The 13,956-nt window shown below is 45.2% G+C and overlaps 1 protein-coding gene across 16 annotated transcripts in view; it reads left to right on the forward strand.

The window, feature by feature from the left end:
- The window catches only part of SCN5A (sodium voltage-gated channel alpha subunit 5), an 88,743-nt gene that overhangs the window by 59,318 nt on the left and 15,469 nt on the right, over positions 1-13,956 (forward strand). For all 16 annotated transcript variants that reach the window (XM_088831576.1, XM_088831568.1, XM_088831571.1 and 13 more), the window contains 2 exons: positions 9,249-9,422; positions 13,195-13,317. In XM_088831576.1, the coding sequence (XP_088687702.1) occupies positions 9,249-9,422; positions 13,195-13,317 (297 nt within the window). The remainder of the gene's footprint in view (positions 1-9,248; positions 9,423-13,194; positions 13,318-13,956) is intronic.

The raw sequence follows: 13,956 nt of genomic DNA on the forward strand, positions 1-13,956 counted from the left end.
TTGAGATAAAAAAAGAAGGTCCAACCTATAATAAAACCACAACTATTTTGAATATATTTATTTGGGGTACTTATATAAAGTAAAATCAGAAAAGAAGTGGCAACAGTACAGTAATACAGTGAGATTTTACCTCATTTGTTTAGTACTTGGCTAATCAACTGTGGTGTTGGAGAAGACTCTTGAGAGTCCCTTGGACTGCAAGGAGATCTAACCAGTCCATTCTAAAGGAGATCAATCCTGGGTGTTCATTGGAAGGACTGATGCTAAAGCTGAAACTGCAATACTTTGGCCACCTCATGCGACGAGTTGACTCACTGGAAAAGACTCTGATGCTGAGAGGGATTGGGGGCGGGAGGAGAAGGGGACGACAGAGAATGAGATGGCTGGATGGCATCACCAACTCTGTGGACATGAGTTTGAGTGAACTCCGGGAGTTGGTGATGGACAGGGAGGCCTGGCGTGCTGTGATTCATGGGGTTGTGGAGAGTCGGACACAACTGAGCGACTGGACTGAACTGAACTGAATCAAGTATTAATAGAAAGAACAAGACAATGAGATATCTTAAAAGATATAGTTAATAAATTTGACCTAACCTAATATGGACAGGGAGGCCCAGCATGCTTCAGTCCATGGGGTCACAAAGAGTTGGACACAACTGAGCAACTGAACTGAGCTGAACTGAATAACAATAATGGCTAACACTTAAATAGTACAGGCTATAGTACTTGGATGCAATCTTAAAAATGACAGGATGATTTCTGTTCGTTTCCAAGGCAAACCATTCAATATTACAGTAATCCAGGCCTATGCCCCAACCAGTAATGCTGAAGAAGCCGAAGTTAATCGGTTCTATGAAGACCTACAAGACCTTTTAGAACTAACACCCAAAAAAGATGTCCTTTTCATTATAGGGGACTGGAATGCAAAAGTAGGAAGTCAAGAAACACCTGGAGTAACTGGCAAATTTGGCCTTGGAGCACGGAATGAAGCAGGGCAAAGGCTAATAGAGTTTTGTCAAGAGAATGCACTGGTCATAGCAAACACCCTCTTCCAACAACACAAGAGAAGACTCTACACATGGACATCACCAGATGGTCAACACCGAAATCAGATTGATTATATTCTTTGCAACCAAAGATGGAGAAGCTGTATACAGTTAGCGAAAACAAGACCAGGAGCTGACTGTGGCTCAGATCATGAACTCCTTATTGCGAAGTTCAGACTTAAATTGAAGAAAGTAGGGAAAACCACTAGACCATTCAGATATGACCTCAATCAAATCCCTTATGATTATGCAGTGGAAGTGAGAAATAGATTTAAGGGACTAGATCTGATTGATAGAGTGCCTGATGAACTCTGGACGGAGGTTCGTGACATTGTACAGGAGACAGGGACCAAGACCATCCCCATGGAAAAGAAATGCAAAAGAGCGAAATGGCTGTCTGAGGAGGCCTTACAAATAGCTGTAAAAAGAAGAGAAGCGAAAAGCAAAGGAGAAAAGGAAAGATATAAGCATCTGAATGCAGAGTTCCAAAGAATAGCAAGGAGAGATAAGAAAGCCTTCCTCAGTGATCAATGCAAAGAAATAGAGGAAAACAACAGAATAGGAAAAACAAGAGACCTCTTCAAGAAAATTAGAGATTCCAAGGGAACTTTTCATGCAAAGATGGGCTCGATAAAGGACAGAAATGGTATGGACCTAACAGAAGCAGAAGATATTAAGAAGAGGTGGCAGGAATACACAGAAGAACTGTACAAAAAAGATCTTCACGACCAAGATAGTCACGATAATGTGATCACTGACCTAGAGCCAGACATCTTGGAATGTGAAGTTAAGTGGGCCTTAGAAAGCATCACTACGAACAAAGCTAGTGGTGGTGATGGAATTCCAGTTGAGCTATTTCAAGTCTTGAAAGATGATGCTGTGAAAGTGCTGCACTCAATATGCCAGCAGATTTGGAAAACTCAGCAGTGGCCACAGGACTGGAAGAGGTCAGTCTTCATTCCAATCCCAAAGAAAGGCAATGCCAAAGAATGCTCAAACTACCGCACAATTGCACTCATCTCACACGCTAGTAAAGTCATGCTCAAAATTCTCCAAGCCAGGCTTCAGCAGTATGTAAACCGTGAACTCCCAGATGTTCAAGCAGGTTTTAGAAAAGGCAGAGGCACCAGAGATCAAATTGCCAACATCCGCTGGATCATGGAGAAAGCAAGAGAGTTTCAGAAAAACATCTATTTCTGCTTCATTGACTATGCCAAAGCCTTTGACTGTGTGGATCACAATAAACTGTGGAACATTCTGAAAGAGATGGGAATCCCAGACCACCTGACCTGCCTCTTGAGAAACCTGTATGCAGGTCAGGAAGCAACAGTTAGAACCGGTCATGGAACAACAGACTGGTTCCAAATAGGAAAAGGAGTGCGTCAAGGTTGTATATTGTCACCTTGCTTATTTAACTTATATGCAGAGTACATCATGAGGAACGCTGAGCTGGAAGAAGCACAAGCTGGAATCAAGATTGCTGGGAGAAATATCAATAACCTCAGATATGCAGATGACACTACCCTTATGGCAGAAAGTGAAGAGGAACTCAAAAGCCTCTTGATGAAAGTGAAAGAGGAGAGTGAAAAGGTTGGCTTGAAGCTCAACATTCAGAAAACAAAGATCATGGCATCTGGTCCCATCACTTCATGGGAAATAGATGGAAAAACAGTGGAAACAGTGTCAGACTTTGTTTTTTTGGGCTCCAAAATCACTGCAGATGCTGATTGCAGCCATGAAATTAAAAGACGCTTGCTCCTTGGAAGGAAAGTTATGACCAACCTTGATAGTATATTAAAAAGCAGAGACATTACTTTGCCGACCAAGGTCCGTCTAGTCAAGGCAATGGTTTTTCCCGTGGTCATGTATGGATGTGAGAGTTGGACTGTGAAGAAAGCTGATCGCCGAAGAATCGATGCTTTTGAACTGTGGTGTTGGAGAAGACTCTTGAGAGTCCCTTATACTGCAAGGAGATCCAACCAGTCCATTCTAAAGGAGATCAATCCTGGATGTTCATTGGAGGGACTGATGCTAAAGCTGAAACTCCAATACTTTGGCCACCTCATGAGACGAGTTGACTCACTGGAAAAGACTCTGATGCTGGGAAAGGTTGGGGGCGGGAGGAGAAGGGGACGACGGAGAATGAGATGGCTGGATGGCATCACCGACTCTGTGGACATGAGTTTGAGTGTACTCCGGGAGTTGGTGATGGACAGGGAGGCCTGGCGTGCTGTGATTCATGGGGTCGCGGAGAGTCGGACACGACTGAGCGACTGAACTGAACTGACTGATGTACTAGGCTCTGTTGTAACATTTTACAAGCATGAATACATTTAGTTCACATGATAGCCCTGTGAGTTAGGTACTATATTACAGATAAGAAAACTGCTAGATGTAGCAAAAATAGAAAGATTAAAAATAAACCTGTAGAAACATAAAACGTATTCTTAAACTTTGTATTAAACAAAATAGTTTCATGGAAGGTTCATGGGTGTTCATTATATTATTAAGAAGAAGTAAACAAGTAAAGAAACTATTCAAATATGGGAGTGTGTCATAAATCAAAGATTACGATTCAACCAGTTTTGTCCTCCTGTTATCTAGAAAAATAAGAAAGGAAAAATAGAGGTAGAGAAAAAACTTTGACTTGGGGCAGGGGAAGAAACTAGAAAGTAATAACATTGCTAATACTTTATGTGGGATGTAGCCAAAGCTGTAATGACTAAAAGTCATAGACTTAAACATTTTCTTTGTTAAATAGAAAGGATAAATTTATTAACTCAAGATATTAGAAATATAACAACAAAATAATTGTAAAGAAAGCAAAGGATATAATCAATAAAATAAAAACACAAATTAATGAATTAGAAAATAAATAGTAAAATTGATAAAATTCCAAAGCTGATTCCTTGAAAAATTAAAGTGATCAATAAACCACTAGCTAATCTAATCTCTTACAGCTCCAAGAGTGGATTCTTTCATATTTTCAAGGAAGAAAATAATTTAAATTCTATTTAAAAATCTTCTGGAGTATGAAAAAAGATGGAAAATCTATAAATTATTTTTATGAAAGCTAACAGTGCTGATTTTTAAAACCTTAAGTATACCAAAAGTAAAACAACACACTAGTTTTCATACTCTATACTTGTGAGTTGTGATGCAAAAATATTAAAATACATGCAAATAGGATTCAGTAAAATATTTAAAAGATTAAATGAGTCACAGTGAGGTATATCCTAAAAAGTCAGAAGGACACCCTGTTAGGAAATCTATTTATATGAATCAGGCAAAGATGAAAAGCCATATAATTATCTCAGTGAATGTTTGATTTTTTAAAACTTTGGTAAGAATAGAAATAAAATAGATTTCCTTTACTTAATGAAAAACTTAATTTCAAGTTAACTTCTACATCGTCATTAGTAGTAAAGGACCAGAAACATTTTATTAAAGTCAAGAATAAGAAAAGGATAATTTGACAACCTTTTGGCTGTTTTTCATTATTTAATAATAACTTTGTAGTACTAGCCAATGCAGTTAATCAATAAAACTAAACATGCAGCATAAAAATAGGAAAATAGAAGAATTGAAGTTAATATAATCAAGTATAAAATGAGTTTAAAATAATACAAGTATATCATTACTTGTAGATAATGATTGCTTAGAGAAACATTTAAAACTCATTAAAAACATTATATGGCTCATTATAAAACAAATGTACAAATAATTGTTGCTGTTGTGATAGAAATATTTAGTCACAAGTAACATTTCTCCAATAGTCCTTAGATACCAGGCATCGTAACCATAAAATGACTGAGAATAAATATAACATGAAATGTACAATAGATACATGAAAAAAACGTTAAACTTTCCTTTGGAGTGTAAAGGAAGACAAACAGATAAACATACTACAAATATACTCCAGCCTTGAGCAGAAAGACTATTAGTTCCTAAAACAGTTGATCAACTCAATGCAGTAATAAATTTCTAATGCCTTAAAGGGAGTTTGACTAAACATTGTTTGCTGCTGCTGCTGCCAAGTCACTTCAGTCGTGTCCGACTCTGTGTGACCCCATAGATGGAAGCCGACCAGGCTACCCCGTCCCTGGGATTCTCCAGGCAAGAACACTGGAGTGGGTTGCCATTTCCTTCTCCAATGTGTGAAAGTGAAAAGGGAAAGTGAAGTCGCTCAGTCGTGTCCGACCCTGAGCGACCCCACGGACTGCAGCCTACCAGGTTCCTCCATCCATGGGATTTTCTAGGCAAAAGTACTGGAGTGGCTTGCCATTGCCTTCTCCGAAACATTGTTTAAATGTATCTTGAAAATTATGAAAAGTGACCAGGAAAATTCGAGTGACACTAATTCAGGAACAGACCAGGAGAGCAATAGAGCCACACAGAAGTCGTAAGCAGATATAGAAGGGTAGTAGGCTATAGTGTTGACTTCTACTCTGTGGACTTAGAGTGGGTTCTTTAATAAAGTGTTAGGACACTTGACAAGTCACTCTGGAAAAAATATTAAAATAGATATTTACTCCTTACCAAAATAGGTTATTTAAATTACGATATAAAACAATGAAACAAGAAGGAAAGAAATAGAAAAGAAAGGTCATTGTTTTCTAGCCTTTGCAATAGGCAAGGGCTTTCTTTTTTCTTTTACTTTCTGTTACATGTGTACCTCATTATTTTTGTTTTTAACTTTTTGTAGTCTTTTTTAAATTAAATTTTTATTTTTATTGGAATATAGTTCATTTACAATGTTGTGTTAGTTTCAGATGTACAGCAAAGTGATTCAGCTCTAAATATACATATATCCATATTCTTTTTCAGAGTCTCTTCTCATATAGCTTATTACAGAATATTGAGTAGAGTTCCCTGTGCTATACAACTGGTTCTTGTTGATTATCTGTTTTATATAGAATAGTATGTACATGTTAATCCCAAACTCCTAATTTATCCATCCCCCTACCTTTCCCTTTGGCAACCATAAGTTTTTTTGTGTGTGTCTGAATCTGTTTCTGTTTTGTAAATAATTCCTTTGTATCATTTTGGGTTTTTTTTTTTAGATTCCACATTTAAGTGATATCATATGATATTTGTCCTTCTCTGCCTTAACCTACAGTGATAATCTCCATGGTCCATCCATAATGCAAATGGAATTTTTATTCTTTTTTATGGCTGAGTAATATTCCATTGTATATACATATTCCTCTGTCAATTAACATTTAGGATATTTCCTATGTCTTGGCTATTGTAAATAGTGCTTCAGTGCACGTTGGGGTGCTTGCATCTTTTCAAATTATAGTTTTCTTCAGCTACATGCCCGAGAGTGGAATTGCTGGATTATATAGTAGTTCTGCTTTGACTTTTTAAGTAACCTCAATACTGAATACATAGTTGTACCAATTTATATTCCCACCAACAGTGTAGGAGGGTTCCCTTTTTTCCACACCCTCTCCAGCATTCATTGTTTGTAAACTTTTTGGTAATGGCCATTCTAACCAGTGTGAGGTGATACCTCGTTGTGGTTTCTATTTGCATTACTCTAATAATTAGTGATGTGGAGCACCCTTTCATGTGCGTTTTGGTCCTCTGTGTGCTTTGTTTGGAAGTGTCTAGTTCAGTCTTCCACCCGTTTTCCTTTGGGGTGTTTGGCTATTTAGGTGGGTATTGAGTTGAATGAGCTGTTTGTGTATTTTGGAGATGAATCCCTTGTTGGTCACTTTGTTTGCAAATATTTTCCCCCATCCTGTGGGTTGCCTTTTTGCTTTGTTTATGATTTCCTTTTCTGTGCAAATCCTTTTGTGTATAATAAGGTCCCATTTGTTTATTTTTGTTTTATTTTCATTACTCTAAAAGGTGGATCCAAAAATATATTGCCACGATTTATGTCAAAGAGTGTTCTGCCTATGTTTTCCTCTAAGAGTTTTAACATATCTGATCTTACATTTAGGTATTTAATTCATTTTTAGTTTATCTTTGTGTATGGTGTTAGAGAATGTCCTAAATTTCATTCTTTGACATGTAGCTGTCCGGTTTTCCCCGCATCACTTATGGAAGAGACTATCTTTTCTCCATTGTATAGTATTGCCTCTTTTGTCATAGATTAATTGACCACAGGTGTGTGAGCTTATTTCTGGGCTATCTTGTTCTATTGACCTACATTCCTATTTTTGTGCTAGTACCATACTGTTTTGATTACTGTAGCTTTTTAATGTAGCCTGAGGTCAGGGAGTTTGATTGCACTAGCTGTTTTTCTTTCTTAAGATTGCTTTGGCCATCTGTTTTACACATGGTAGTGTATATATGCCAGTGCTATATATGTATATATATCTCCCATATATGCTGTTTACGTATATGATTCCCAATTTGTTCCACCCTTCCCTTATCCCCACCGCCACCTTGTCCACATGTCCATTCTCTACATCTGCATTTGTGTTACTGCCCTACAAATAGCACTGCCCTGCACCATTTTTCTAGATTCCATATATATCGTTAACACATGATATTTGTTTTTCTAATTTACTTCATTCTTTATGACAGACTCAAGGTCCATCCACATCACTACAAACGACCCAATTCCATTCCTTTTTCTGACTAATATTACATTGTGTATATGTACCGCATCTTTTTTATCCATTCATCTGTTGATGGACATTTAGGTTGTTTCCATGTCTTGGCTGTTGTAAATAGTGCTGCTATAAACATAGAGGGTTCATTTATCTTTTTGAATTAGAGTTTTGTCTGGATATTTGCCCAGGAGTGGGATTGCTGGATCATATGACAGTTCTATTTTTAGTTTTCTGAGGAACCTCTGCATTGTTTTCCACAGTGGCTGCACCAACTTACAGTCCCACCAAGGGTGTAGGAGAGTTTCCTTTTCTCCATACTCTCTCCAGCATTTGTTATTGGTACACTTTTAATGATAGCCATTCGGACTGGTGTGAGGTGGTACCTCACTGTAGTTTTAATTTGCATTTCTCTAATGATGAGCCATGTTGAGCATCTTTTCATGTATTTGTTAGCCATCTGTATGTCTTCTTTGGGGAAATGTCTATTTATGTCTTCTGCCCATTTTTCAATTGGGTTGTTTGTGGGGGGGACGTTGTTATTATCATTGTTTATTCTCTTTTTTATAATTTCTGTATTATTTCATTTTTTTTATAAAAGATATATATTTTTATAATCAGAAAAAAAAAGCCTACTTTTTATCTTGAAGAATCCCCAAACCCCATCTGGGGACCTGAATTATCCTTTTGTCCCACCTACACAGACCAGGTTAACCCGTGTTGCCTGGGCAGTGCGTCCGTGGGCACAGCTGACAGCACTGGGCCCCTGGATCACTAGCTCACAGAGGCCCTGCAGCCACACAGGGAGGCCCAGAGCGAAAGTTGGAGGCTCTCCCCAGGGCCCTCAGTGACGTGTTCAGCTGCCTAGACTGGGAGCCTCAGGGCACATCCTGGGGGAGGGGCAGGTACACATCTGAAGCCTGGAGTCGCAAGAGGGCAGCGGAGGCCATCCGAGTCTCTCTTGGCCCAGGGATTTGGGCTGAGGCAGGAGTGAGGAGGTGGAGAAAGACCAGCAGCTAGCTTGTTAGATGCACTGACTTCCAGATTCTGAGGAGTGCAGAAGCTTTGACTTCAGCTAGTCCCGTGTTTCCTAATATTCATATCTATAGACTGCCTTCACTATCACTTCTGTGAAATTTTGCTTTAGATATAAACACTCACTGGTTTTTTGTTTGTTTAAAGAAATGTAAAGGGCAACTTTGAATGATTGTCATCATTGGAAACCAATATTGTTTCCTATGAAAAGTAGATAAGTACCAAAAGTAAAGAGTAAAAACACAGTGGAAGGGGTAGGGGGGAGACAGATGTATGCTGTTTCCGACAATAGGCTGTGAGCCGTGTTAGAGAGATCTTAACGATGGATGCGCTTGCACTGAACCGAGACTTGCTCTTCAAAGCGAAGGCAGAAGCAGTCTCACTACACATTCTTCCTTGCCCACACACCACGTGACATCATTTCCTGGCCCAGCAGCGGTGCCCACAGGGCTCAAAGAGCATGCCGAGGAAGCCCCTCCACTGTGCGGACACCTCCGCCCCACCCTCCCGGGGGCGGGATGCTGTCAGGGATGAAGGCTCATGCGGGCTGGCACCAGCTGGGTCAGGACACCGTGTCTGCCTTGTCCACCCTGGTCTGCAGGCCTTTGAGGACATCTACCTGGAGGAGCGGAAGACCATCAAGGTCCTCCTGGAGTACGCCGACAAGATGTTCACCTACATCTTCGTGCTGGAGATGCTGCTCAAGTGGGTGGCCTACGGCTTCAAGAAGTACTTCACCAATGCCTGGTGCTGGCTTGATTTCCTCATCGTGGACGTAAGTGTGGCCCCTGAAGGGAACAGAGGGGAGGGGGCGCCCTTTGCCAGTGCGAGAGGGAGCTGAGGCTGAGGGATGGGAGGACAGAAAGGCAGGGTGGCAGGAGTTCGGCAGGCTGAAGTGGAGGCTCTTGGCTGTGCTGCAAGGCAGGCGGAGGGGCAGGAGATGCGAGTCTGAGGTCACGGAGGGAAGGCAATCAGAACCTCCAGCCGGGGACACAGGGAAATCTAGGCCCTGCTCCTGGGAGAAACTGGACTCACCATGAGGGTGAGTGCATACAGTCCTGGCAGGGCTGTAAGCCAGGGCAGGAGTGAGTTCTCACCCTCTCAGGACCGCCAGAAGCAGGGCGCTGACAAGCCTGTATTAATTATAGCCCTCACCACGGCACCTTGTGAAGTGTCCATCAGGACCACTACACACATGGCCAGTTAAGAGCCTACAAGTCTACACACAAGAGGGGGCCGTCTGTATAGGAGATGGGGTGAACCAAAGGCCAGAGGGCATGGGGTTGGGGAAGAGGTGCTGGGCAAGTGGGAGATTGTCGTGGCTCAGGTAGAAGGTACCACAATGGGGAGGATGAGTCGGGGTGGAGTCATCTATGAAAAAGAGGAAAGCCATGAACCCAGCCGTGGGCTGGGTGAGGGGTTCTATCCAGTTGCCCTGGGTCATCTGGTAGCTGGCAGGCCATGCCAGTCTCTGATGTGTCCAGAAGGGCCTGGGGTAGGAGGTTGGCATGTCCTCTGGGCACCCAGTGGGCAGATGGAATGCAGCCCCTTCCCCATGGCTCCCCAGGCCCTAGACCCTTGTTGGGTGCAAGCAGCGTGAGTTCAGGGTCTTGTGGGGCTCCTGGGTATAGTCAAGAGGGGGAGTAACCAGAGGGTGATGGGGGGAGAATTGAGGCTCAGGGTGCGGGGCAGCCTTGGATCTGTGCTCCCTGAGGGCAGAGGGAACACAGCGAAGGGCCCAAGTGAGGGCTCACCATCTGGCTGTGGTGCTTCTCCCACAACAGAACGTGGGTCAGGATGTGCAAGCTGGGAAAAGCTTTCCAGAAGACGCCCATGGTTTCTGGGCTTGGCATCAGGCTCTGCCCACCTGCAGGGGCTATCCTTCCTAGAGTTCTAGCTTAGGCCTGTGGTCAGTCCTTACAGCAGCCCCAGAGGCCCAAAGGAGGGGCTCGACGGCCAGTGAACCTGGCGAGGATCAGGCCTCAGCGGAAGGTCAAGCTTGAGTGGCCCCCTGAGCTAGAGCATGCGTGCAGACACAGAGCCTCCTGGGTGGGCCTCCTCACAGGTGACTCCAAGCCACCACAAGTGACTGAAAAGATGCTAATGCTGGGGTAAGGGATGCCGGGTGGCAGTCAGGGAGGGGCTCTGGGTACGCTCATAGCCTGGGGCCCTCAGAGCCTCCCTGAGATGATGGAAAGGACCTTAAGGCCTCCCTGCTAAGGGGCTGTGGGAAGCCCTGGGAGCCTGGCAGCTCTGCCATGGCCCCCTCACCCACCTGTTCCTGCAGCTTCGTGGGACTGACTCCCCCAGGGCAGGCCAGATAGAGTCTGCAAAGATGTCTGTTGAAGCCCATCCCCCTCCCACCCTCTGCCACTTTGGAGAACTTAGCTGAGGCCAGGCCTCAGGGCCTGAAATTCCCAAGATTAGAGAATCAGCATGTAGAGAGGAAAACTGAGGGTCGCAGCAGAGAAGGGCCTGGCCCAAGAAAAAAGAGAAGGAAGTGGTGCTGGAATCCAGCTTTCCTGACACTGGTCATACCCCCCACCCCCATCCCTACACCCCATGGAAATGGTGGACTTCAGGCCTCAAGATCTGGAGAAAGGTGTTTCCATGTTCAATTCATGCAGTTTTTAAAAACTACTGAGCATCTACTATATGCAGGTGCTATAGGAGATGCTGGGGATCTCAAGGAACAAAATAGACAAAGTCACTGCCTGTGTGGAGGATGGTGACTGGGAACCAGAAACATAATGCATGAGCAGCTTTATATAATATTACACTGGTGATGCCCACATGGAGAAAAAGAGGTGGAAAGGGAAGGGGATTAGGAGGGCCCAGACTCAGGGAGAAGGGAAGACCAGGATTACAACTTTAAACAAGCTGGCTGAAAGTAGGCCTACTGTGGCGATTGTGAAGGAAGTTGGGGCTAGCCAGGCAGATGTCTGCAGAACATTCCAGGCAGAGGTTGGAGCAGCAGTGCAAAGGTTCTGTGGTGGGAGAGTGCCTGGGACACTTGAGGAACCACAAGGAGAGCAGAGGGGACGGGAAGTGCAGGAGTTGAGGCCAGACTGCATGGGTAGAACGCGTGCAGCCCTTGAAAAACCATGGGCCTTTATTTAGAATGAAATGGGAGTCGTTGGAGGGCTTTGGACAGAAGAGTGACATCATCTGACTCATTATGAAAGGATCACCCTGTCCAGGGGAGGGGAAGTGGAAGCAGGGGGAAGGTTGGGCGGCCATGGCAGTAATCCAGGGGAGAATTGACGGTGGCCTGGCCAGGATGGCGGCAGTGGAAGCGGTGAGAAATATTTGGACTTCTGACGTATTTTGAAGACAGAGCCAACAGGAAATCCTGATGGGTTGGATGTCGGGTATGTGAGACAGAGAGAAGGCAGGGATGATGCCAAGGCTTGTGGCCTGGGCAACTGGAAGGATGGAGCTGCCATCAGCTGAGATCAGATGGAAAGGCGGGGCAAGCTTGGGAAGGAACAGACAAGGGCGGCCTGCTGGGGACTAGCTGGGGAGCCTGGCCAGACCTGGTCCCTGGGACCCTGGCCTCAGCAGCAGGTCCCTGAGAGATGCCCCTTGTCCTCTCCAGAGTGGGGACCAAGCATCCTCAAGGGGTGAGTCGGGGTCAGCACAGAAGTCCATCCTGGGAGTCCTTGGAGGAGGCAGCTCCTCCAAGCTCTTCTGTCCAGCCTTCTCCCAACCTGCGCTTCCAAGCCTGAGAGCAGGCTATGGACGTCACACCTACCCCCCACTCCCCATGGCCCCTCACCACCCCCAGGCTGCCCTCAGAGCCCGGGTGGCAGTAATGGTGATAGCCGGTGAGGTCAGGCAGGAGGCCACTTCCAACCTGTGATCACTGGCCAGCAGTGACATAAGAAGGGATTGGATGCCCATGGAGCTTTAGAAGGATAAAGTCTGAAGGGTAGAAATGTCCTGGTGGGGGCAGGGCCGAGGAAGCAGAGAGCAGTTCACAGGGGCTCCACCTGAGCCTCTCTTCCTGCAGATGATAGAATGTTGCAAGGTTCAGCCTTGAGGAACTGCCCCAGGATGGTCTGTCTGCTCATGTTCAACTGAGGATAGTCCTTCTTCCCCCAAAGAGTCTACTCTGGGGGAGGGGAGGGGCCAGCCCAAGAATCTGATTTGAAGGATCTAAAGACACCCAGGTTTTGTGGCCCTGCTCTTCCATGCTAGCAGGTGGCTTTGGAACTCCGTTTTCTCATCTGTAGAATGGGGAGATGCATTCCAAGGCTTGGGGTGAGTGGAGCTATCACAGACGTGTGTGTGAAGTGCACACAGCAGGCCCTTGGTGAAGGCCTGAAAACTGGGACACGCCTGGCCTTGTCCCCAGCCTCTTGGGCCCGGGGAAGGCTGGCCCAGCACAGGACAGCCGGTGAAGACGATCCAGCCGGAAATCATAAAGCCTGGACACGGGGAGGCCTGCTGGCTCTCTCACCGAACCCAGCCTGAGTTCGGTGGGTCAAGAGCCCTGCCACTGGTCTCGAGCTGGCCTCATGGCCTCACCCCCCTGCCTCCCACAGGTCTCGCTGATCAGCCTGGTGGCCAACGCCCTGGGCTTTGCTGAGATGGGTCCCATCAAGTCACTGCGGACCTTGCGTGCACTCCGACCCCTGCGAGCCCTGTCGCGATTTGAGGGCATGAGGGTAAGAGGGGTGGCTCTCCCCATGGGAGCAGTGGGCAGTGGCTCCGTAAAGGGGACCCCCAGACTCATTTGCTGGCCTGCTGCAAGCATCTGTGCGAGCTCCAGGAGGCACAGCTGGGCTTAGAGGTGCCCGGAGGTGGAGAGCTGTGAGAACCTCCCCCAGGCCTGATGCCCCAGTCCTGTGGGCTCCACGAGGGCCAGAGAGCAGTGGACAATGGAAAGGAAGCAAGGGCTAGACCGCGGGTCTCAGCTGCAGCCTGGGGGCCCTCCAGTTTCGGCTCTCCCGTGGGGCCTCGTGTCTGTGTGTGCCCTGGCTCCATGTGCCCGTCTGTCCCCTGCCTCCTGGCAGACACAGGTTGCCTCCCCTCTAGCTGGGATGGGCAGTAGGGCAGGGCTAGTGAGGATCAAGCAGACAAGGAAGGAGCCAGTTGTAGTCCTACCATCAGAGAGCACTTTGATTTGCTTAGTAAACTCTTTGGCACTATTTTCTAAGTGCAGAGAGCTCTGCCTTTTTTCCAGTCACTAAGTTTTACCAAAGAATGTGCACATTTAAGGCAAATTTAAAAGCCCACCAAGAAAAAGCATTACCCATGATATATAGCAAGAAAACAAGCCTGTATGTTTGTGTATGTTCTTTGTT

Source organism: Moschus berezovskii, chromosome 24, assembly GCF_049115385.1.
Source record: "Moschus berezovskii isolate FMDL1 chromosome 24, NW_MosBer_1.0, whole genome shotgun sequence".
Classification (NCBI taxonomy): domain Eukaryota; kingdom Metazoa; phylum Chordata; class Mammalia; order Artiodactyla; family Moschidae; genus Moschus; species Moschus berezovskii.